The sequence below is a fragment of the Lynx rufus genome, unplaced genomic scaffold, assembly GCF_022079265.1.
Source record: "Lynx rufus isolate CCGP_SWC_20201006 ecotype Redwood Valley unplaced genomic scaffold, mLynRuf1.p SCAF_9, whole genome shotgun sequence".
Classification (NCBI taxonomy): Eukaryota; Metazoa; Chordata; class Mammalia; order Carnivora; family Felidae; genus Lynx; species Lynx rufus.
The window spans coordinates 16,034,194-16,056,637 of record NW_025814897.1 but is presented as its reverse complement, the minus strand read 5'-3'; the positions used below and the strand labels follow the sequence as shown (position 1 = coordinate 16,056,637).

General features: G+C 48.8%; 2 protein-coding genes across 3 annotated transcripts; one reads left to right on the top strand and one right to left on the bottom strand.

Annotated features, from left to right (window-relative positions):
• Positions 1-157: 157 nt before the first annotated feature.
• LOC124504775 (T-cell surface glycoprotein CD3 delta chain) lies at positions 158-3,559 on the top strand. 2 transcript variants are annotated; one of them, XM_047070305.1, is made up of 5 exons: positions 188-480; positions 2,042-2,257; positions 2,725-2,856; positions 3,141-3,184; positions 3,405-3,559. In XM_047070305.1, exons 1-5 carry the CDS (start codon positions 426-428, stop codon positions 3,468-3,470), a joined length of 513 nt encoding a protein of 170 aa, XP_046926261.1. In that variant the 5' UTR covers positions 188-425; the 3' UTR covers positions 3,471-3,559. The 2 variants fall into 2 exon arrangements, with proteins under 2 accessions (XP_046926262.1, XP_046926261.1); XM_047070306.1 differs by lacking the exon at positions 2,725-2,856 and having other exon boundaries at positions 158-480.
• Positions 3,560-10,116: 6,557 nt separating this feature from the next.
• Positions 10,117-21,963, bottom strand: LOC124504771 (T-cell surface glycoprotein CD3 epsilon chain). The gene is made up of 9 exons (XM_047070299.1): positions 21,872-21,963; positions 21,647-21,759; positions 19,737-19,757; positions 17,730-17,747; positions 14,606-14,635; positions 13,920-14,138; positions 12,239-12,406; positions 11,677-11,723; positions 10,117-10,788 (listed from the first exon to the last, which is right to left on the bottom strand). Exons 2-9 carry the CDS (start codon positions 21,696-21,698, stop codon positions 10,732-10,734), a joined length of 612 nt encoding a protein of 203 aa, XP_046926255.1. The 5' UTR covers positions 21,699-21,759; positions 21,872-21,963; the 3' UTR covers positions 10,117-10,731.
• Positions 21,964-22,444: the final 481 nt, after the last annotated feature.

Here is a 22,444-nt window from a genome sequence, read left to right as displayed (position 1 = left end):
AGTGTTTTGAGAACTGGCGGTTTTCAGGTGGTGAGTAAATGCAGTTATTCTGTCGACAGAAATTCTGCAATTGTTGGTTTTCACCAGTGACGCAGGAACGAACATTCTAAATCTCCTTTTACTTCCTGGAGGTCTAGGCAACCTTTTTCATAGTCTCTGCTCTCCCTCCCACCTCACCCCCAAGCTCACTGCTTGGAGGAAGAGCAATTCACACCTGCTTTCCTACCCCACCCCCAGTCTACCCCTACCCTGACAGTTTCCCATCACCAACGGCAGAGAGCAGAGAAATAGGCGTTTTCTAGTTCCTCCCCCACTCCTTTACTTTTTCCGGGTACCCGTGAGTCGGTTGGGGGAGGGCATCCTCTCTCACCCTGGCCGCTCATTCTGAGACCCGGGGCTGTCTGCTGAATGAATTCTGCCGGAAAATGGAACACTCCAGTTTTCTGGCCGGCCTGATACTGTCTGTCCTTCTCTCCCAAGGTAAGGCTTCTCCAGGTGGTGGGGGCATCTTGGGGAAGGGACCTCAGGGACGTTGGAGAACGTCCCTCCCTTGGAGTGGGACATTACCACCTGGAGGGAGCTCCACTTGAAAGTCCTTCTCAATGCTAGCTTCAAGTCACAAGGCAGAGCTGTCAGGAGAGCAGGGTTGGGATACAGCCCAGGGCTTGGGTTTGGGAGAGAGGCTCTTGGCTTTGACGGACTCTAGGTAGGCATGCATGTTGCCCTTGAATGTCTTTTTAAAGGACTTAGGCCAGAGATCTCTGCAGGAAATGTTGTGGTCTGCAGGGGTCTGAGCCTGGGCTGGTAAGGGAGCACTATTCCTTCTAGGGCAGAGGGTCTCTGGGGTCTAGGGCTCTTACTCATTTGGCCATCATTTGTCACCACCAAGAGCCATGCATGACCCAGCACTCAGGGGAAAGTTAAAGAGAAAGTTAACTTTAGGTTGAACAGGAAGGAGGGCAGATTTAGGGTCGTAGGCTCATCAACTCATTTGTTTGCCTGGTTTTAAAACCGATAGTCCCTTGTTCCAGAAACCGTCTCAGCCTCAGGCAAACTGGGACTAACGCTTTGGGACATCCAGGATTTCCACTGGAAACAGGTTCCCCGTGGGAGACACGACTGACTGTAGGATGTGCAGCCTCTGACGTGCCTGTATCTCCCTGAGCGAGTGCACACGCATGTATCATCCTGGCCTGCTTGAGAGACATGAGAAACAGCTCTTTGGGGGGATTTTCTTGAGGATGCTCTTGTATTCAAACGGGTACCTGAATATGAAGTTCAGGGAAAAATCTGGATTCCACTTTCCCCGGGGATTGGAGATACAGATTCTAGGGCCTCTGTGGGCTGTGGACATGCTCTCAGTCAAAGCAATTCAGGGGATCTAGAAAGACGCTGTACATACGCCTCCAGCCTTTAAACTCCCTACAAGACTTGAGTTGTATGGAGCCCCACGAGTGAATTTGATAAAACTGTTTTTCGGTTCCCCTCCCCCTAAGCAAGGGTAGAAAACCTAAAAATCTTTACATGGCATTTTCCCTGGGTCTCCTTCTGGATCACTGGGCTGGTAATTCATACTAGCTTCTCCCCTCCCCCTGGTCGACTTCTCCTTGTCCCCTATTTGTTCCTTGTAATTCTAGAAGTTTTGTTGGGGAACAAATGTAGACATCGTCAGCTGAGGAACGCTCTTCTGCCTTTCATGTTTCTCGGGTGCTTCCGCAGCCTACGCTCCCCTCCGACTTCCTTTTATTTATTTATTTTTAATGTTTATCTATTTTTGAGAGAGTGTGACTGGGGGAGGTGCGGGGGCGGTGGACAGAGGGTCTGAAGCAGGCTCTGCGAGGACAGCAGAGAGCCAGGCAGGGCTCGAACTCCCGAACTGCGATCATGACCTGAGCCAAAATCAAAGGGTCAACCAGCGGAACCACCCAGGTGCCCTGAAAGTGGTCCTTTTTAAGTATAAGCCTCAGCAGAATAAGGCATCTGCTGGAGATCAAACAGCTGACTTGAATCATGGTATTCCGCCCCCCCCCCCCCACCAAAGTGAGTCCCTACAAGATATCCGTGGAGGAACTGGAGGACAAGGTGTTGCTGAGTTGTAACACCAGCATCATACGGATGGAGGGAACGATGGGAACGCTATTCCGCAACGATACAAATCTGGACCTGGGAAAACGCATCCTGGACCCACGAGGAGTGTATACGTGCAAGAGGCCAGACGAACAAGACAAGATACCTTACACGCAAGTATATTATCGAAGTATGTGCCTTCTGGGCCCTTGGGGTTGAAATGGGTGGGACCTCTGGCTATGAGAACTTCAGAGCCAGAGGGGACTATAGTGGACCAATCTGTTCTCCAAACAAACTGGGCTCACTCTTGTAATGGTATAAGCCAGGCTTTGGAGCCCTCGGAGTGAGAAAGAGCTGAGCTGGTGGAAAAACAAAACAAAACAAAACAGTAGGGGCTTGTGACTCAAGCAGTAGAGGTTTGGTTGGGAGAAAGGTTTGGCCTACCACCTTGTTTACGTTCCTACAAAGCTGACATTACTTCTTGGCTCTTCTCAGGGATTTCTGGGGATAAAGGGCACAGGTGGATGTAGCCAGGGCATCAACAGGCCTTTCTCCAAGGGTCTTACTGACGTTTGGGTCTTGGTGTGAGAGATCCCGGGGCCGCCCTAGGGAGGCGGAGATGCTTCCCTGGTCTTGAAGGCTCCCCTTCCCCCTCAGTGTGTCAGAACTGTGTGGAACTGGAGTCAGGCTCCCTGGCCGGCATCATCATCGGGGACATAATCGCCACTCTTTTCCTCGCTATGGGGGTCTATTGCTTTGCGGGATATGAGACCGGAAGGCTCTCTAAGGGTAAGTGGACCGGACAAAGTGTGTGTGCGTGTGTGCACGCTTATGTCGCGGGTGTGAGTGTGCCCCTGCGAAGCATGGGGCTGGCAGTGGGTTGTGTCTCATCTGGGAGCCGCTCTTGCAATCTCCCAGTGACTCCTAAACCTGGTTCTGGGAAGACCTGTGCCCATCTCGCTCACGCGGACTTCTGAGGATGCCACCAGCTGCGGTCGTCCTGCAGGGTGCGTGGGGTTTCACTGTCCCATCCTCCTAGGCCCCTGATGACTCTTTTTCCCTGGTTCTTCCAGCTGCTGACACTCAAGCTCTCCTGGGAAATGACCAGCTCTATCAGGTGAGCCCTGAGGGGGAGGAGCCATGAATGGGGGGTGGGGGGGACGGGAGGGGACATGAATGGATGTGAATGGATGAAGGGTCCTGGTGGGGAACTCATCACAGGGGATGTGGGGGCTGGAAAACTCAGGCTGGAGCTCTCATCTCTGGGGTCTGCTGGGGTCCTCTCTGGGAGAATCCTGACTCTGCCTGCCTCACTGTTCCCCCTTCTCACCTCCTAGCCCCTGCGAGATCGGAATGATGCTCAGTACAGTCATCTTGGTGAAAACTGGCCTCGGAAGAAGTGAACCGGAGACCGGTGGCTTATAGGAGTATCAGCTACATCGACTGCACCTCCTTTCCTTGTTCAGCCAATAAAGATGTCTTCTCTCCCTCAGCAGGTGCCTGGACTTTTCAAGACTGCCGGGCAAGGCACGGGAGTTGTCCTGCCTCAGTTGGGCCCTTGCCCTCCCTGGCCACCTGTGTCCTTCCTTCACTGCTTCCATTCCTCTGCCCCAGACAGACCGTGTGACGGGCACTCTCCCACCCCCATCTGGCCCACTGGTGCTTGCTGCCCGGTGGGCTCCCTGGGTGCAGGGCTACTTGTTGCCTCCGGCCCCCTAGTGCAACCCCTTAAAGGCCTTGGCTTTCTCACCACAGCCAAGGGCGGGCTGCTATGTTTAGAGACTCAGCCACACAGAAGTTTCCATGACATCGTAAGCAGAGGAGGTGGGAACATCAAGGGCCCAGGAGACCATTTCTTATCAAGATGTGGAGGTTTCTACGTAGGTCTGCTCAGGACCCTTTCTTTCCTCCTGTATAGAAGATACCATTCACCTTCCTCTTCTCAGAACTTGTCCCCGTCCCACCCCTGCCTTCTGCATCACAAAGTAACATCAGAAGCTCATCAGCAATCCAAATGCGTTATTCCTCTTCAACCACTTGGAAAGCTGGAACTTGAGAGAGGACAGGGGCCAGGGATGTTTTCAATACATGTCATCTTCAGCTAGTGGTTAGTGGTGGTTCTGAAACCTTGGGAGCCTGAGAGATTTATTAAAAGTATAGACGCTTGATGGGGCGCCTGGGTGGCTCCGTCAGTTGAGCGTCCGACTTCGACTCAGGTCATGGTCTCACGGTCTGTCGGTTCGAGCCCCGCGTCGGGCTCTGTGCTGACAGCTCGGAGCCTGGAGCCTGCTTCCGATCCTGCATCTTCCTCTCTCTCTGCCTCTTCCCCACTCTCACTTTGTCTCACTCTGTCTTTCAAAAATAAATAAATGTAAAAAAAAAATTAAAAAAGAAATAGACACTCGGGCCCCCCTCTCGGAACGTGGCCCCCAGGTTATTCTGAAGCGCCTCCAGTACAGAGAGTCTCTAGTTTAGAGGAAGAGCTGAGGCCACTGACTCTTTTGAGGCCCTTATGCTCGTTCCTGTCCACCATAAGGGCAACCCTTCCCTTTTGTTCTCTGAGTTAGAGTAATTGGAAGCACTTCAGGACAATTTAATAAGAGTGGGAGTTCCCCACACCAGGGTTTCCAAAGGAGGAAAGAATTAACAACCACACAGCCAGGGATCTGTACGATTCTGCCCACTATCTTCTCGAGCTATACGCAGATGTTAATTTTGTTAGCGACAGAATGAACTTGTAATTTACACATGCTTGGACCATGGTTACGGTTTATTTCTACCCTTTCTATCCCTACTACCGTAGTCCTCTGAAACCTGCCTCCTGCTTTCACACTGGGCTCTCTCCGCCTTGGGCAACTTAACTGTGGCTTCTACAGCACCAAGGCTTGTACCCTTCCCATGCCCTGCACACTTGTATTCCTCGTATGCTCTTACATCCCCCTATACCTCTCTCCAGTCCTCAACATTGGGTGCACTTGGGACTCCTCTGCACTTTGGAATCTCCAAAGATTCTGATTATCTTGGGCTAAGGCATCAGGACTTTAAAAACGGCTTAAGGTGATTTCAGTGTGAAGCCAAGGTTGACAAATCTGCCCTCCACCTGAGCCCTCCTGGAAACTTGCGTCCCTTTGGTTCTCTTTTTGGTGCTTTGAAAAAATAGCTTTACTGAGGTAAACCGACATGAAAAACCTGCATGTATTTAAAGCGTAAAGTTTGATGTTTTGACATATGTATGCACTTGTGATACAATACCACAGACAGGTAATGAACATATCCAACAACGTGAACAGTTTCCTTGTGCCCCTTTGCATGCAATCCCTCCCTCCTTTCTCTCCTTATCCCTCCACCCTCCAGGCAACCGCTGATCTGCTTTCTGTCATTATAGATTAGTTTTTGTTTTTCGAGATTTATATAGAAGTGTAATAATGTAACATGTACCCTTTTTTGGTCTGGCTTCTTACACTTGAGCATAATTATTTTGAAATTCATACATCTTGGTGCATCAATCAATAGTTTACTGCTTTTTACTGTCCAGTAGTATTCCATTGTATGGATATACCACAGCCTGTTCATCCATTCACCTGCTGATAGTCTTTTGGGTTATTTCCTGGTTTGGGCTATTACAAATAAAGCTACGATGACCAGTCACCATAGAAGTTATTGTGTGGTCATTTGATTTTATTTCCTTTTAAAAAATTTTTTAATGTTCATTTATTTCTGAGAGAGAGAGAGAACGAGAGAGAGACAGAGTGAACGGGGGAGGGATAGAGAGAGAGGGAGAATGTGAGGCAGGCTCCAGGCTCTGAGCTGTCAGCACAGAGCCCGATGTGGGGCTCAGACCCACAAATTGTGAGATCATGACCTGAGCCAAAGTCAGACGCTTAACCGACTGCGCCACCCAGGCGCCCCGAGAATTGACTTCTTGATACTGACTCTTCCAATACACAAACACGTCTTTTGTCAGATTTACCCCCTAAGTATTTTATATTTTTTGACGCTATTGTATATGGCACTTTTATTTTTTTTTAATTTTTTTTTCAACGTTTATTTATTTTGGGGACAGAGAGAGACAGAGCATGAACGGAGGAGGGGCAGAGAGAGAGGGAGACACAGAATCGGAAACAGGCTCCAGGCTCTGAGCCATCAGCCCAGAGCCCGACGCGGGGCTCGAACTCACGGACCGAGAGATCGTGACCTGGCTGAAGTCGGACGCCTAACCGACTGTGCCACCCGGGCGCCCCTATATGGCACTTTTAAAATCTCAATTTCCAACTGTTCACCGATAGTATCTAGAAATACAGTTGTTTTCGTATACTGATCCTGTACCCTGAAAACTTCCTAAGATCACGTATTAATTCTAGTAACTTCTTTTTTTTTTTTTTTTTGTAAAGTTCATCAGAATTTCCACACAGATGATCATGGTGTTTGTGAATAAGGACCGTTTAACTATTCGATTTCTAAACTGGATGTATTTTACTTCTGTTTCTTGGCCTATTGCGTTGGCTACCTCAAGTACCATGTTGAATAGACGTGGAGTGAGGACATTCTTGCCTTATGTGTGATTTTAGGGGGAAACATTGTCTTTCATCATTAAGTGTGATATTGGCCATAGGTTGGTTGGTTGGTTTATTTTTTGAATTTATGTATTTTATTTTTTTTTTAATTTTTTTTTAACGTTTATTTATTTTTTGAGACAGAGAGAGACAGAGCATGAACGGGGGAGGGGCAGAGAGAGAGGGAGACACAGAATCGGAAGCAGGCTCCAGGCTCTGAGCCATCAGCCCAGAGCCTGATGCGGGGCTCGAACTCACTGGCCGCGAGATCGTGACCTGAGCTGAAGTCGGACGCTTAACCGACTGAGCCACCCAGGCGCCCCTATGTATTTTTTTTTAGTAATCTCTACATCCAGCGTGGGGCTCAAGCTCATGACCCCGAGATCAAGAGTCGCATGCTCCACCAACTGAGCCAGCCAGGCTCCCCTCTTCTTTTTATATATTATTAGATTAAATTTGTTAAAACTTAGTGAATAATTCTTGCGTCTATTCAAAGGGGATATTGGTCTGCCGGCTTTTTTTGTTTTTCTTGTAGTGTCTTTGCCTGGTTTTGATATCAGCTTTTGGCATTAATTTTCTCCAGAGAAACAGAACCAACAGGATGTGTATGTAGGAGATGGAAGAGAGAGAAGGAACAGAGGGAAGAGAGAAGAGACAGAGAGGGGGACTTATTTTAAGGAACTGGCTCATTTGATTGCGAAGGTTGGCAAGTCCAAAGCTGGCAGTAAACCAGGAGGCTGGGGACCCAGGGAAGAGTTGATGTTGCAGCTTGAGTCCAAAGGCAGTCTGGAGATGGCGACTTCTCTCTTCCTCAGGGGACCTCAGTCTGCTTTTTCTGTAAGACCTTCAACTGATTGGATGAGGCTCACCCATCCACACTATGAAGGATAACCAGCTTTACTCAGAATCTGCTGATTTAAATATAAATCCCCCCATATACCTTCACCACAATATCCAGGTCTGTTTGACCAAATATCTGAGCCAGGTGGACACATAAAATTAACCATACACAGGATGAGTTTGGTCTCCATAGAGTGAGCCGTAAGTATTCCCTCTTCAATTTTCTGGAAGAGTTTGTATAGAATTGGTATTATTTTTTCCTTCAATGTTTGGTAGATTTCACTGATGAAGTCTTCTTGGTCTGGAGTTTTCTTTGTGGAGAGTTTTTTTTTTTTTCTTTTTTTAATGTTTGTTTATTTTGAGACACACACACACACACACACACACACACACACACACATCATGAGCCAGGGAGGGGTAGAGAGAGAGAGGGAGAGAGAAAGAATCCCAAGCAAGCTCCACGCGTGGCATGGAGCCTGAAGTGGGGCTCGATCTCATAATCATGAGATCATGACCTGAGCCGAAATGAAGAGTCAGATGCTCAACTGATTTAGCCAACCGGGTGCCCCTGTGGAAAGGTTTTTCACTATATAAGTTCAACGTATTTAATAGCTAACAGCCTACTGACCAGGTTACCTGTTTCATCGTCAGTGAGTGGAGTGCCTTCTGCTCTGTCTTCAAGCTCTACCCATCCTTCCCTTCAAGGCCCAGGCGAGGTCTCTTCTCTGTGTTGCTCTCTCCCCTACCACGGCAGCTCTCCCGGCTTCTCCCGGGAACACTGTCCGCAGCCCTCACGGCCGCTTAATCTCATTTGTTTTTCTGTTGGTGTTCAACCTTCTGCATTCTTGGCCACCCTTCTATAATCGCAAGCTCCTTGAAGGCAAAAACTGTTTGTTTGCATCCCCTTAGCGCTCAGCACAGTGCTGGTCTGCCCCACGAGTGGTGAGAAAAGCAGTCGCTGAAGAAGTACCTAAAGGATTGAATACAGAGCTTTTAAGCCGGGAAAATGGCGAGCACTTTTCTATGGTCACAGCCGGCACACGGAGCTGCTCAGAGCGTTGGAGTTGGACAGTCCCGGCTGCTCATTCCAGCGCTGTCCCTCACTAGCCGTGCAACTTCAGTAAATAACCTCTCCGAGTCCCCTGACCCCACCAGGGCAACCTCTGTCTTATCTGCCTCGTTGAGTTGTCGAAAGGAATAAAAACGAGATTACGCGTGGAAGGCGCTAAGGGCGATTTCTAGAGCATAGTCAACGTTCACCAGACATGGGCTGCTATCGCTTGGATCACCCCGAGCCATACCTCCCTGTGTCCGTCATCAAGGGACACAAGGGCCAGGTTGCTGATCAGCAGCTAGGGATGGTCGGCATCACAGAGTCTCCTGGTGAGCCTGCGTGTTGAGTGTGCAGAGGCAAGGAACCGTCGCCTTAACAGGGACCGACACATAACAGGGTCCCAACGAGCCGGCCGAGGCTGAGTGTGCACGCCATGTGGCAAGCTGCTAACCGCGAATGGCCTTTTCGGTCACGGCCACACGCAGAAATAGCCCTGTGGTGAGCAGGGAGGTTTCTGAGCGCAGAGAGGGAGATGGGGGCCCGCTGGGGCTTGTCACAGCTCCAGCCTCCGCCGCCGCCGGGTGTAGACCGAGTGCTAGGCGCTGGGTCAGGGCGAGGCCTCCCACTGGGCCCCCCAGCCCACATCCTGCTGAGCCAAACCACAGCAGCTGCCTTCTGGCTGCTGGCTCAAAAGGTGAAGGGAGGGGTGCCTGCGTGCTCCACAGCACATCCTTCCCCATAGGCCGGGCTCAGCCCTGGCTTCCTTTCCCAGGCAGCTTGTGGAAATCGGGGTCCCCAGCCCCTTACACCTCACGCTGCCCATCCGCCGCTTTGTCCTGCCTTTGAAGGCTTATGCTTCTGTCCCTCCATTTTCTTTTTTTTTTTTAATTTTTTTTTCAACGTTTATTTATTTTTGGGACAGAGAGAGACAGAGCATGAACGGGGGAGGGGCAGAAAGAGAGGGAGACACAGAATCGGAAACAGGCTCCAGGCTCTGAGCCATCAGCCCAGAGCCCGACGCGGGGCTCGAACTCACGGACCGAGAGATCGTGACCTGGCTGAAGTCGGATGCTTAACCGACTGCGCCACCCAGGCACCCCTTTTTTATTTTTTTTAATGTTTATTTATTTTTGAGACAGACAGAGACAGAGCATGAACGGGGGAGGGGCAGAGAGAGAGGGAGACACAGAATCGGAAACAGGCTCCAGGCTCTGAGCCGTCAGCCCAGAGCCCGACGCGGGGCTCGAACTCACGGACCGCGAGATCGTGACCTGGCTGAAGTCGGACGCTTAACCGACTGCGCCACCCAGGCGCCCCTGTCCCTCCGTTTTCTGAACTGGCCACTCCAATCGGGGCCCATCAGCCACTCTCTGCCATCCTTGATGTTTTTCTCCGAGAGAAGTTAGTCAGGGGACTGTCTTTTCCCTTCTTTCCCGTTCTCTTGTTTATTTCTTCCCTAACGCCCTCTCCAAAGACAGGGTCAGATGATGCCCCCACCCGCATGCATTTGAGATCACAGCTGGGAATTTAGTCAAAGGCAGGGAGGACCTGAGGAAACAAGGCAGCCTCGGAGGGCCTCCCAGAAAAGAGGGACAGAAACTCTTTCAGCCAAATACACTTTATTTCTTTTCTCTCTCAGCTGACAGGGAGCCTAGCACATTCACGCAGATGCAAATGACCATCCAGGGGCCTGCGGGGAAGACGTGGGGGAGGGCCCAGAGGGCTGGTTCGGGGCCAGGGTCTGCGAACGGGGCAGGACCTCTGCCAAAGTTACCCAGTCCATCCCCACAAAGGGTCACCCAAGAGAGAGCTGGGAAAACGGAAAGGTAGATGGAATAGTTAGGGATGGGGGCAACTTGTGTGCAGGAAAGGGGGGAAGCGAAGGGAGAAGGGGGCTCTCCTGCAGGGTAGGAAGGAACTGGTGATGGTGGGGGTGGGAATAACAGAAATAAATACCCAGACAAGGGGCCGTCCAGGTGAGGGGGGGGTAGCCACGACGTTTCACAATAGCGAATAGTGCCTGTGCTATTCTAGGACTGAGCGCCAACAGAGAAGGCAGGATGGAAGGAGCTGGGGAGAAGGCTGCAGGGTGTGAGTTCTCCAGAAGGCAGAGGAGCCGTTCTCTTCTGGGGTCCAAGATTTACTCAGGGTACGGGGAACAGCAGGCCCCGGAGAAGCCAGACCTGGGCCTGTGGGAGGCAGCGTCCTCAAGAGCCGTCAGATGCCTCTCTGATTCAGGCCAGAATACAGATCCTGCTGGCCTTTCCGGATGGGCTGGGGGTAGAATAGAGAGGTGGTAGTCAGCAGGTGGCAGGAGGTAGTTCCTCAGAAAGAAGGGCCCCTGAAGATCTAGCTTTAGTGCAATGGAAAGACTCTTTGGACTAGGAGTCAGGAGGCAGGCTCAAGTTCTCACCTGAACCAGGCACCCACTCGTAACAGACTTGCCGCCTTCCGTAAACCTCAGCTTTCCCATCTCAAAAATGGGACTCTAAAGACCCACCTCTCAGGGCATTTGTCGGAATTCAGTGAAGTCACTCACGCATACGACAGCGAATATACCGCATGCTTGGCTGCTGCTCGATAAATACATATTTGTCGAGCTTGTCCAGGTGTGCTATTCCAAATATTTAGCAACTGGTGGTGCGCACACCCACCCACCGGTCGGAACCGTCCTGCTGGGGGTCTGCCGCGCCAGACATTAACTCTCTAGCTGTCTGATCGGGAGGCAGCCTGGTGGGGGAGAGGCTGCGAGGTCTGGCGGTGCGTGGTTTGGGGCAGGGTGGGCAGGAAGCTTGGGGCTGTTGACCAGCGAAGTACTTTGATATTTCAACAACGGGTGTGACGGTACCGGTGCGTGCAGGTGGGACATCAGTCCCGAATGTGTCACGTTAGAACGTGCGGGTGTGGTCTCCCCCGTGCTAACGAATCAGCCACAGAAATAGGAGCGCTGTTTCCCTCCCCAGGCCATGGTTGTAGAAGCCACACGGCCTTGGAAATGGCCCTGCTCCATCATGAAGGAGGCACAGGCGGGCACCAGGCGGGTTGTCCTGGAGCTCTGAGTGAGGGGCTTCGAAGGGTCTGGAGGGCAAGACAGACGGTCCCACCTGTCGCCTTCTCCCCTAGAAAGCTCCCCTCCCCCCCCCCCACTCTGTCCCTTGTTACCTCGTAGTCTGGATTGGGCACAGGTGGTGGTTTCTCCTTGTTTTGTCCTGCAGGGGAGGGGGTGGGGGAAGGATTAGTTTCCAGAGGGAACACCCATCTCGTGGCAACGAGACCCAGAGCTGTTCTCTTGTCTCTGTCTCCTCTTTTTCCATCTTGGCCGTTCTTTCTCTTGCTTCCTTTCATCCCATCTCTAACGACCCCCACACTCTCTATCATGTTATGACTTTCTTCAGCTCAAAGTCCTTTCATGTTTCCTTTCCTACGGGTAAGGGAAAGGAGAAGGCGGGCGCCAGTATCCCAACGTCTCTGTCCCCACAGACTGGGAGGGGAATCTGTTACTCCAGAACACTCAGGCATTTGGGGAAGCCATCCTGTTAATAAACTTTTTGTACTTTTCTAGGACGGGAAAGAGAAGTGATCTGAGATGTGAACCCCTCCGTCCAGATGCTGGCCACACGGTGAATGTTCTATAGGAGCTGTCTTGACCTGGCTGTGGACTTGCCACCCCGGCTGGACTTTCCCTTTGGTGGGACTCTTTTCCGACTGAAGCCCGCGGTCTTACCCCTGGGCCTGCCGCCTGCACCTGGTCCTCGCATCATGGTCACGGAACTGGCCTTTTTATTCTTGCTCCAATAATATACCAGCAGCAGCAACCCCAGAGTGATACAGACATCAGCCACGATGATCGCGGCCATTGCCATCGTATCCACCTCCACGCAGTTCTGACACACTGTGGGGGACAGGGGGAGGGGGAGAAGAAGAGAAATCACTGGGAAAAGAAGACACAGAACAGTAGACCCCAGCAAGGAACACATAAAGGCGATTTTCCCTTTCTTACTCTCACGCTTGCCGTGGCCGGAGTGGGACCTTCCAAAGTTTGTAACAACAAGCAAAGGAGGACGGTTATGGATAGAGGCCTTGGAGTCAGACAGTCCTGGGTTCAAGTCCCAGCTCCGCGCAACTTACTAGCTGTGAGGATTGTGAGAAGTGTTTTCAACTCTCAAAGGCTCTGTTTCCTTTTGTATAAAATGGGAATAAAATAGTACTTAACGCATATTGTTGTTGAGAGGGTTAGATGAAAAAAAAAGTTCCTGGCAAGTGTTTGGTATATAGCCCTTGGAACTTAACAAGTGCTCAGAAAATGTTAGCTGTTATTACTATGCCCTAGTTTATGATGCTTTATTATTCGTGTATTTATTTATAAGTGTTTACTTATTTTTTTTTTTAAACGTTTTATTTATTTTTGAGACAGAGAGAGACAGAGCATGAACGGGGGAGGGGCAGAGAGAGAGGGAGACACAGAATCGGAAGCAGGCTCCAGGCTCTGAGCCATCAGCCCAGAGCCCGATGCGGGGCTCGAACTCACGGACCGCGAGATCGTGACCTGAGCTGAAGTCGGACGCTTAACCGACTGAGCCACCCAGGCGCCCCTGTGTTTACTTATTTTTTTTTTTTTTAATTTTTTTTTCAACGTTTTTATTTATTTTTGGGACAGAGAGAGACAGAGCATGAACAGGGGAGGGGCAGAGAGAGAGGGAGACACAGAATCAGAAACAGGCTCCAGGCTCTGAGCCATCAGCCCAGAGCCCGACACGGGGCTCGAACTCCCGGACCGTGAGATCGTGACCTGGCTGAAGTCGGACGCTTAACCGACTGCGCCACCCAGGCGCCCCTGTGTTTACTTATTTTTAAGAGAGAGAGAGAGAGAGAGAGAGAGGGAGCATGAGTGGGGGAGGGGCCGAGAAAGAGAGAGAGGGAGAGAGAGAGAGAATCCCAAGCAGGCTCTGAGCTGTCAGTGCAGATCCTGACTTGGGGCTCGATCGCACAAACCATGAGATCATGCCACGAGCCGAAATCAAGAATCGGGCGCTTAACCGACTGAGCCACCCAAGTGCCCCGACACTTTTTTGTAGCAGCTTTGCGAATCTTTCTGAAGAATTTATCTCTGGATAAAGCATCCCCTGAACCCATATCTATGAGCCATAATTCTGGATTCAATAAAATGCAAATGATGCAATCCTGTCTCTTGGGAAGTTGTTGTTTCAGATCTAATGCTGGGTTCACCCAGATGACCCCACATTGGTGTTTAATCTAGATTTCAGAAAACGCTGACACTGTGGCCCCTAAGAGTCTCAGATTGAGGGTAAGAGAAACACAAAGATGCCAGGGGCCTGTGAGTTGAGTTAGGGGAAATAATTGAGAACACCCTCTTGAAATGGTCCTTTCTAATGGTCCCATATTACCTCTTGCTTTCAGGTAGAGATAGTTCTTCTCTAGTGAGTTGCTTGTATAGCAGGCATAATAACCACTGTTTTCCATTTCTGAAAAATCATCCAGAAATAGCTGTTCTCCATATTCATTGGGCAAGAGGCCACCATTTTTTTCCCATTTTATTGATTCACTTCCCAAATCCTCAGGGCATGTCAGCACCACCGTGGTTCCAGAAATGGAGACTTTGTACCCTGGGAAATGGGAGAGGAGAGAAGGGAAATCGGAGGGAGAAACCAGTAAGATTTTGGCAAAGGCAAATTAGTCACAAAGAACCAACCAGATGCAGAAGGTCATTTGTCACCCAGGCCTTGGGTTTTCTTGTCAAAGGGGAAGTCTGTTGGCTACAGGGCGTGAAAGAGGGAATCCGAAGGCAAAGGGGAACTGGACAACCTTTTTTTTTTTTTTTTTTGTAGTTTTTTTAGTGTTTATTTATTTTTGGGAGAGAGAGAGAGAGAGAGAGAGAGAGACAGAAAAGGGGAGGATGGAAGTAAAGGAAAGTCTAGAAAAAAGTCCCTTTGGGAATATTTCCAAAACGGGAGTTGGAAATGTGATACTGGAAGGACCTGAGTTCTTGGGGTTAATCTCTCCCGACCAATTCCTTCTCCTCTAGCCACCCACCGGCATCCTGAGGGCACCCATGAAAGACAGCTGAACTTACGTGCGGAGGCAGATGTCTGTGGAGATGGCTCTTCACCAGAACATGAGAAAAAGAAAGCACAGTAAGAAAATAACCTTGGTTTAAGTTTCAGTTGTAGACACAGATTTTCACGAGGGGCTAGATACTATCCCTCCAGAACCGCCAAAGAAGGCCCATCCTTTAGTGAGCCCCAAGCCTGGAAGGTAAGTTATGTACTCAGCGCACCAAGTATGCTCCTAGACGTAGCTCGGATGCATCAGATGGAGGTTATACCGGCACGCGTTTCTAAATCCAGATCCACGGGAGTGCGGGAAGTCTTAAAACCCTAAAGGTGAAAAATTCTCAGTCTTCAAGCTCATTCTCCTGCCTTGGCGTGAACCATATTCTGGTTAGACACGAAAGGGTCTTCTCAGAGATAAAGACCTTCACCCGTCGTCAGGAGATCTCTGAGCCACTGATCCTTGGGCTTACCTATTTTTCATCATTCAGAAGTTCTCTCTTATGATGAACAGAATCCCTCATAGGAGATCAAACAGCCTTCTTAGTCTCCACCACTTCCCTGTTATTGCCTTTAAATTGTGTACAGGACGGTACTCCTTTTAAGGGAATGGTTCCTCCCGTAAAAGGTGGCTTTATTTTGAACTATCTCCTGAGTATAATCAACTCTCAATTATTTTCGTTAGAGGGAGGCAGTATTGGTGTGGACAACGAAGAGCCGCTAGTATATATAATTTGGGGCCCAGGCACATTCCCCACAGCAGGCCATGTTGTCCTGGGAGGTGGGGCTGGGGCGCCTCTTTGTTTTCTGGAAGGTTTGTGGCCGGGACGCAGGGCGGCACGAGGCTATGCTGAAGCCTGGATGTGGCAGCTGGAAGAGAGGAGAGGTGCTCAGAGACCGCCTTTTCTCTGTTGGGGGCTTTCTGCTATAGTAGGCTGTTAGGGACAGGGCGTTGGACTGAATCAGAAGCCCCGTGTTTGAATCTCAGATCTGCTTTAGGCTGTGTGACCCAGGGCAAGTCATTGAACTTCTCTGAGCCTCAGTTTATTCATCTGTGAAATGGAGATGAAACACCAACCTCACGGGGTATTTGTGAGTAGCTAATGGATTATGAGGGTGAAAATGAATGGCACATAGCAGATGCTTAAGAAAAATGTTAGTTACTTTCTTCCTTTCCTTCTTGGGGTCCTGCTACAGTGGAGAACAGAACTGAGTTCTGACCCATTTGCTCAGGCAGCTCTCCGGCTGAGATCGTGTGGGATGTAAACAAGTCATTCTCCAGATTTGTCTAGCTGCTAATAGTTGGGATTTGAGTATAATGACGTAGATAGTTGATACTATTTGGACTTAGAAATAATTTTTCAATACTATTTCTTAGAAATGTTATATAAACGAGAAATCATACGTAAAATAATTTAAAAGTAAATAGACATTTCACTCTGCTTGGTGTTTGTTTGAAAAAGAAACGTAGAGGGGCGCCTGGGTGGCTCAGTCGGTTGGGCGTCCGACTTTGGCTCAGGTCATGATCTCACGGTTCTTGAGTTCGAGCCCCGCGTCGGGCTCTGTGCTGACAGCTCGGAGCCTGGAGCCTGCTTCGGAATCTGTGATTCCCTCTCTGCCCCTCCCTGCCTCGTGCTCCGTCTTTCTCTCTCTCTCTCAAAAATAAATGGACATTATCTGCTGGCTCTCAGGGTATCTGCCCTACTCAAAAGTCTACAGTTCTAAACTAATTCTAGATACACATTTTTTTTAATGTTTGTTTATTTTTGAGAGAGAGACAGAGACAGAGCATGAGAGGGGGAGGGGCAGAGAGAGAGGGAGACACAGAATCTGAAGCAGGCTCTAGGCTCTCAGCTGTCAGCACGATGCGGGGCTCAAACCCACGACCCATGAGATCATGACCTGAGCCGAAGTCGGACGCTTAACTGACTGAACCACCCGGGAGCCCCTAGATACACAATGATTAAATAAAGGTATTTGGATTCCATTCCTTCTACCCCCTTTTCCCAAAACCAAACCAAAACCAAAACCAAAACCAAAAACACCGAGCCTCATCTCTCTTATTTATTGTGGGCCTGACAGAAACATTCTTAAGAAATCTGGGGGACAACCTGTGGCTTATTTTATGCTAAGTGTAACCTCTATTGATTTAAAAATAGGACATATGTTTATACATCGGAGTTGAAATAGAAAAGTTAATGCAGACTAGCGTAAGAAATTTTACAAATTCTCTCTGGAGAAACCAACTCTAAAACTAGTTTCAGAGGTGAATAGTGTTCTATTTCAACTCCTTTTACCTCTCTAGTCTGTAGTTTTTATTGGTTCACTTTAAATAACTTTGCAGGGCCCTACAAATTAATAATCCACACAAAGTATAAACACTAGAGGGAAACTAATCTTACTGTTCAGCAGTATGTTATACAGTGAATATTTGTGTCTTGGAATTTAAAAATTATGTAAGGTGATAGCATCATGAATGGTTTATAAATGTGTGCTGACTTGCCTATTTTAAGGGATCTTATCCACCAACAGGTCAGAAAAATGTATTTTTAAATTTTTTTAATTAAAAAAAAATTTTTTTTTTTAATTTGAGGGGACTTTTGAGGGGCGCCTGGGGGGCTCAGTCGGTGAAATGTCCGACTTCGGCTCAGGTCACGATCTCACGGTCCGTGGGTTCGGGCCCCGCGTGGGGCTCTGTGCTGACAGCTCCGAGCCTGGAGCCTGCTTTGGATTCTGTCTGCCTCTCTCTCTGCTTTTCCCCTGTTCACTCTCTCTCCCTCTCTCTCTCAAAAATTAATAAACATTAAAAAAAAAATTAAAATGCCTTTTGAACATTTTTAAGCAGTGGATTTAAACAACCACATAAAATAAATTACCACTTTAACAAAGAAATAAACATTAAAAAAATATAAAAAAATGAATTTGTGATTTATACAGAAACTCCCAGTGGCTTCTATCCACACTTCCCAGAATGTATGCTCAGGGATCTGTGACAGTTAGCAACAAACACAGGCCCATCCCTGATAGACCCTACCGGTAGACCATTGTTGTTTTTCGTCTAGTAGTTCTGATTATTAATATGATTGTCCTCAATACCTTTTTGTCTCACGTTTGAAAAGAGGTCGTGTAGAGTGAAAATCCTCTTACCTGAAGGGTCGTCATTGTCTGAAAAGGAAATGATAAGCAATTGTTAGCTACCCTTGTATCAGCTACCAAGAACAGACCCTGTTCCCCTGGGTTAGGACCTTCTGGTACTAATGTAACACTGTGTGTCAACGCTACTCAAACAAAAAGAAAAGAAAAAGAAAAGGAAGAAGAAATGCATCCTTGGACTGCGTCAACAGGTCAGTCATGTTGATGACTGGTGAAATGATTATGGACAAGTTTATATTCATCTTTCAAATTCTCTATTGGAGCACCTGAATGGCTCAGTCGGTTAAGTGTCCGACTTCGGCTCAGGTCATGATCCCACAGTCTGTGAGTTCGAGCCCCACGTCAGGCTCTGTGCTGACAGCATGGAGCCTGGAGCCTGCTTCGGATTCCGTGTCTTCCTCTCTCTCTGCCCTTCCCCCGCTCACACTCCGTCTCTCTCTCTCTCTCAAAAATAAACATTAAAAAAATGTTCTCTATGGTATTAAAATGTAATTTTCCAGATTGAAAGAAAGAAAGAAAGAAAGAGAACAGCGGATCTCCAAATTCTTCATGGCTGTATAGGAAAAGTTGTTTTGGGCCCTACCTCCTACATTAAACAACTGATGGCGATTTACAAAAATAGATCCTAAGTAGTCATTTTGCAATAGCAAGTCATTACGTCATACACCTTAAACTTACATTGTGTTATACGTCAATTATATCTCAATAAAGCTGGGGAAGAAAATGAAGCTCTGCATTGCACATAAATCGATGATAAAGAAAAATCAACTGTAAATGGCAAGGGCATGCAGAAGAGATTAGTTATCCCGAACCATGTCAGTGCTTTCGACATGCTCCATCTGTCAATAAGGTAACGTTAGGGGCGCCTGCGTGGCTTAGTCCGTTAAGCGTCTTAACTCTGGCTCAGGTCATGATCTCAGATCATGATCTCACAGTTCGTGAGTTCCAGCCCCGCGTCGGGCTCTGTGCTGACAGCTCAGAGCCTGGAGCCTGCTTTGGATTCTGTGTCTCCCTCTCTCTCTGCCCCTCCCCTGCTCATGCTGTCTGTCTCTCTCTCTGTCTCCAAAATAAACATTGAAAAATTAAAAAGAAATAAGGTAACATTAAAGCATGCTGCGTGGGAAAAAAAGAAAGACAGTGTTCTAAAAATATTACAAAAGAGGCAGTGTCATGGAATGTAGACGGGCACAGTGGCCGCCTTTTAACACAAAATTGCTTCATGCAGCTCGGAGGAGCTGATTGAACAGAAAGGCTTCCGATATTGGGACATTCCTAACTCTACCGCTGTGACTGGGAAATAAGTCCCGGCCAGGCGTGCTCACACGCGTGTGCACACAGGAACGCACATGCACACACACATTCAGAGCATTTGGACTCGTGACTCTAAACCTGCACCCAGGTGCTGCCCCAGAGGCTTATTTGCCGCATGCCGCATGCCTATCCTCTACAAGATCCCACACCAAATATGAAGTGTAAACAAATGAAAACTTTCAGCACTTTCAACCTGAACAGTCGCAAGTTTTTTCTTTCAAATAGTTACCATTGGGGCGCCTGGGTGGCTCATTCGGTTAAAACGTTGATTTCAGCTCAGGTCATGATCTCACAGTTCGTGGGTTCGAGCCCCGCGTCGGGCTCTGTGCTGACAGCTTGGAGCCTGGAGCCTGCTTTGGATTCTGCGTGTGTGTCTCTCTCTCTGCCCCTCCCCCGCTTGTGCTCTGTCTCTCTGTGTCTCTCAAAAATAAATAAATGTTAAAAAAATTTAAAAAAATAACTAAAACTCATTTTTCCTGGGATCTCTGTTCCTTTCCTCTTGCTGTAACTACCTCTGGACTGACCAGATAGTAAAAACTCCTTTAATAGGTCTCTGTGGAAGCTCTGTGTTGGGGGGAGGGGGGGGGGTGAGAAGTGAGGGGGTGGGGGTGGGGTCTAGCAAAAGCTCCACTCATAAAAACAAAGACTGCTGGGCTGATTGCATAACAAGGAAAGAAAGCATATTCTTACCTTCCTGCCCCCAAGCGCCAACTAGAAAACAAATAAGGAAAAAAAAAAGAAAAGAGTTAGTCAATGTTGCGGGTGCCTGAAATTCCAAGCAGAACGAGTAATGTGGTCTGGTTTGGCCATGTCGGAACCACCCCTGGACCAGCGTCAAACCTGTACCCCAGATAAGTGACATGTACTGCTGGGTACGGACCAGTGTCCAGTTCCTGGTCCATTGGGATGAAACAAAGCGAAGAAGCATCTAGCGTTAAACACGAACACTCAATATTTGACCAAGAGTTAGAAAAAGTTGAGACTCCTTTTCAGGCCACCAGGGAAACAGCAAACGAATTTTGCAGCCTAGCCTCCGTGTTTGAAAATCGGACTGTGGAAGAAAAACAAGCTTTTGTTTAGGTACGCGCGTTGAGATTCTTGTTCCGTCTCCGGCTCCCGCTTGTCTGATGGTTCAGTTTTTCCATCTGTTTTCTGCTCGAGCCAGAGATGGAGATATTTGAAACTTCAATTACTCCTCCGTTAGAGCCTGTGTGTTGAAGAGCCTGGTCACACTTCCACTGGGCTCCTCACTCGGCAATAACCTGGATTCATTACGATGACCAGCTTCCCTCGTGTTGTCTTTAAGTTCTCCGTATACCCGGGCCTCCCTTTTTTTTTTTTTTTTTTTTTTTACCAACAGCATCGAGTGAGACCCTTCCACCCACCCAGAGCCGACTGGGCACATTTTCCTGATGCCAGATCTTTAGGGATGCCCGGGACTTTGATACTTCATCTCGCTCTCTTTCCATCCCCCACCCCCACCCCCACCCCAGAAAGCATCGTTTATATTATAAGCCTTGAAGAAAATGCCTGCCCTCTCCTTGCAGGAGTCACGTCCTGCCCCTTGACACTCAAAATGTGTTCCTGGGACGGGCAGCAGACTTATAAACGCAAGAGCTTCCTCGGAAGGCAGAATGGCGATCCCCACTCTGGTCCTACTGGAGCAGGAGTTCCAGAATCCCAGGTGATTTGTGTGAGCGTTCAAGCCTGAGAAACTCACAGTGAAGCAGGAAGCGGAGACACCATGGCTGTGGCTCTGAGACAGGAGCCCCAGCTCTGATAGCATTTTCTAGGCCTCTGAACTAAAGCCGTCGTGAACCGTTTTGCATCACGTAGCCTTGAAGGCCGCAGGCCTTCTAGGCAGACAGTCCTGGCTTCCCGGGTCAGCTTTAGCACTGACTAGCCGTGCGGTTTTCAACAAAGCCGTGTAACATCTCTGCACGCCAGTTTCCTCACCTACAAAGCAGGGGATGTAACCTTCGCCTTCCAAGATGAAGCTAAGAATTAAATTAGTTGATACGTGTAAAGAAGTTTTCTTTAGGCAGTCTCTGGCACTTAATAAATGGCAACTTTTTTTTTTTTTTTTAAATCTTATCTCCTATGAGATGTGGAATTGCTCTCGGTCGTTTACCTGCCTATATTCTCCCTTGCTTCAAAAAGGACTAGATGAATCAAAAGCTCTTAGTCACCTGAAAAGGACTGAAAATTATGAGGTATGTTTTGTCTCAGAGACCAACCTTGCTGTACCCCCCACCACCCCCCACGGTTCGGGTTCAGCTCTCTGCTCTTCTAATCTCTTTTGTGTTAGTTCTTAAAGGCTGGGTAGTTCACGGACGAACAAGCCTGTCCTTGGAGGCAGAGAGACTTCTTTGTTTTCAATAGCTACGATCCCAAATGTTCCCTGAGTGGTGGCCCATGCATCCGTCCCATATCTCTCGTTAGCCTGCCATCTTGGATCCCTAGCCTAACATAGCACAAATAGTTCCTTATACCTTCTGGTAAATGAGGCTCCCTTGGTACCACTGGGCATCACCAAGGGAGGCTGTGAGAAGGCCCACAGCCTGGAGAAATACGACCCTTTCTCATTTCATCCTACTTACCTGACAGGAGACAGAGTCCCAGAACTCTCCAGAGGCTTCCCGATGGCATCATTCTCTCACCGGATGGACACTGAATTCTACCTAAGAGGGTGGAGCCTGGTGGCTTAGTACTTCTGAAAAAGAAACCGGAGGACTTGTTCAACCCCCCTGCTGCAGGTGAGGACCCTGAGGTCATTGTTCCCAATGCCGGGATGATAAAGGGGGCCTCGTTAGGGGGAGACTCACCATTTTCTGAAGCAGGCACCCAAGGCTGGGAGGGGAGGCGAGTTAGAACCCCACACAGGAAGTGTGCAGGGGCCTCTGGGCCTGCGGGGTTCTACGTCACTTGGAAACGTTCGAGGCAGAGGCCGCCACCTGGGTTGGCTGGGGAGAGATGGGCCCCATATCTTCATCTTCCCATAGCACAAGCAAGAGCACTCTGGCAAAACCTGGGGGTGAAATAAAAAATACCTGCAATTTAACTGCCCGGGGCCTTGTCCCGCATTGGGACCCCCCTTCTCAAATGCCCCCTCTCCCCAAATAAGCTGTGACAAGGAAGAAAGTGCTTAAAAAAAAAAAAAAAAGGATTTAAAGTAATCTCTACCCCCAACATGGGGCTTGAACTTACAACCCTGAGATCAGAAGTTGCATGCTCCACCCACTCAGCCAGCCAGGTGCCGCCCCCCTTGCTTTCTTTATGGTGTGTCTGCCATGGAACAGCAAAGGTGCAGACGTCTTAGTGACAAAACCTGGCTTGGAACTACAAATTGGCTTAAAACCGTTTTTGGTGTTTTGTTTTGTTTTGCTTTTTTGGCCCAT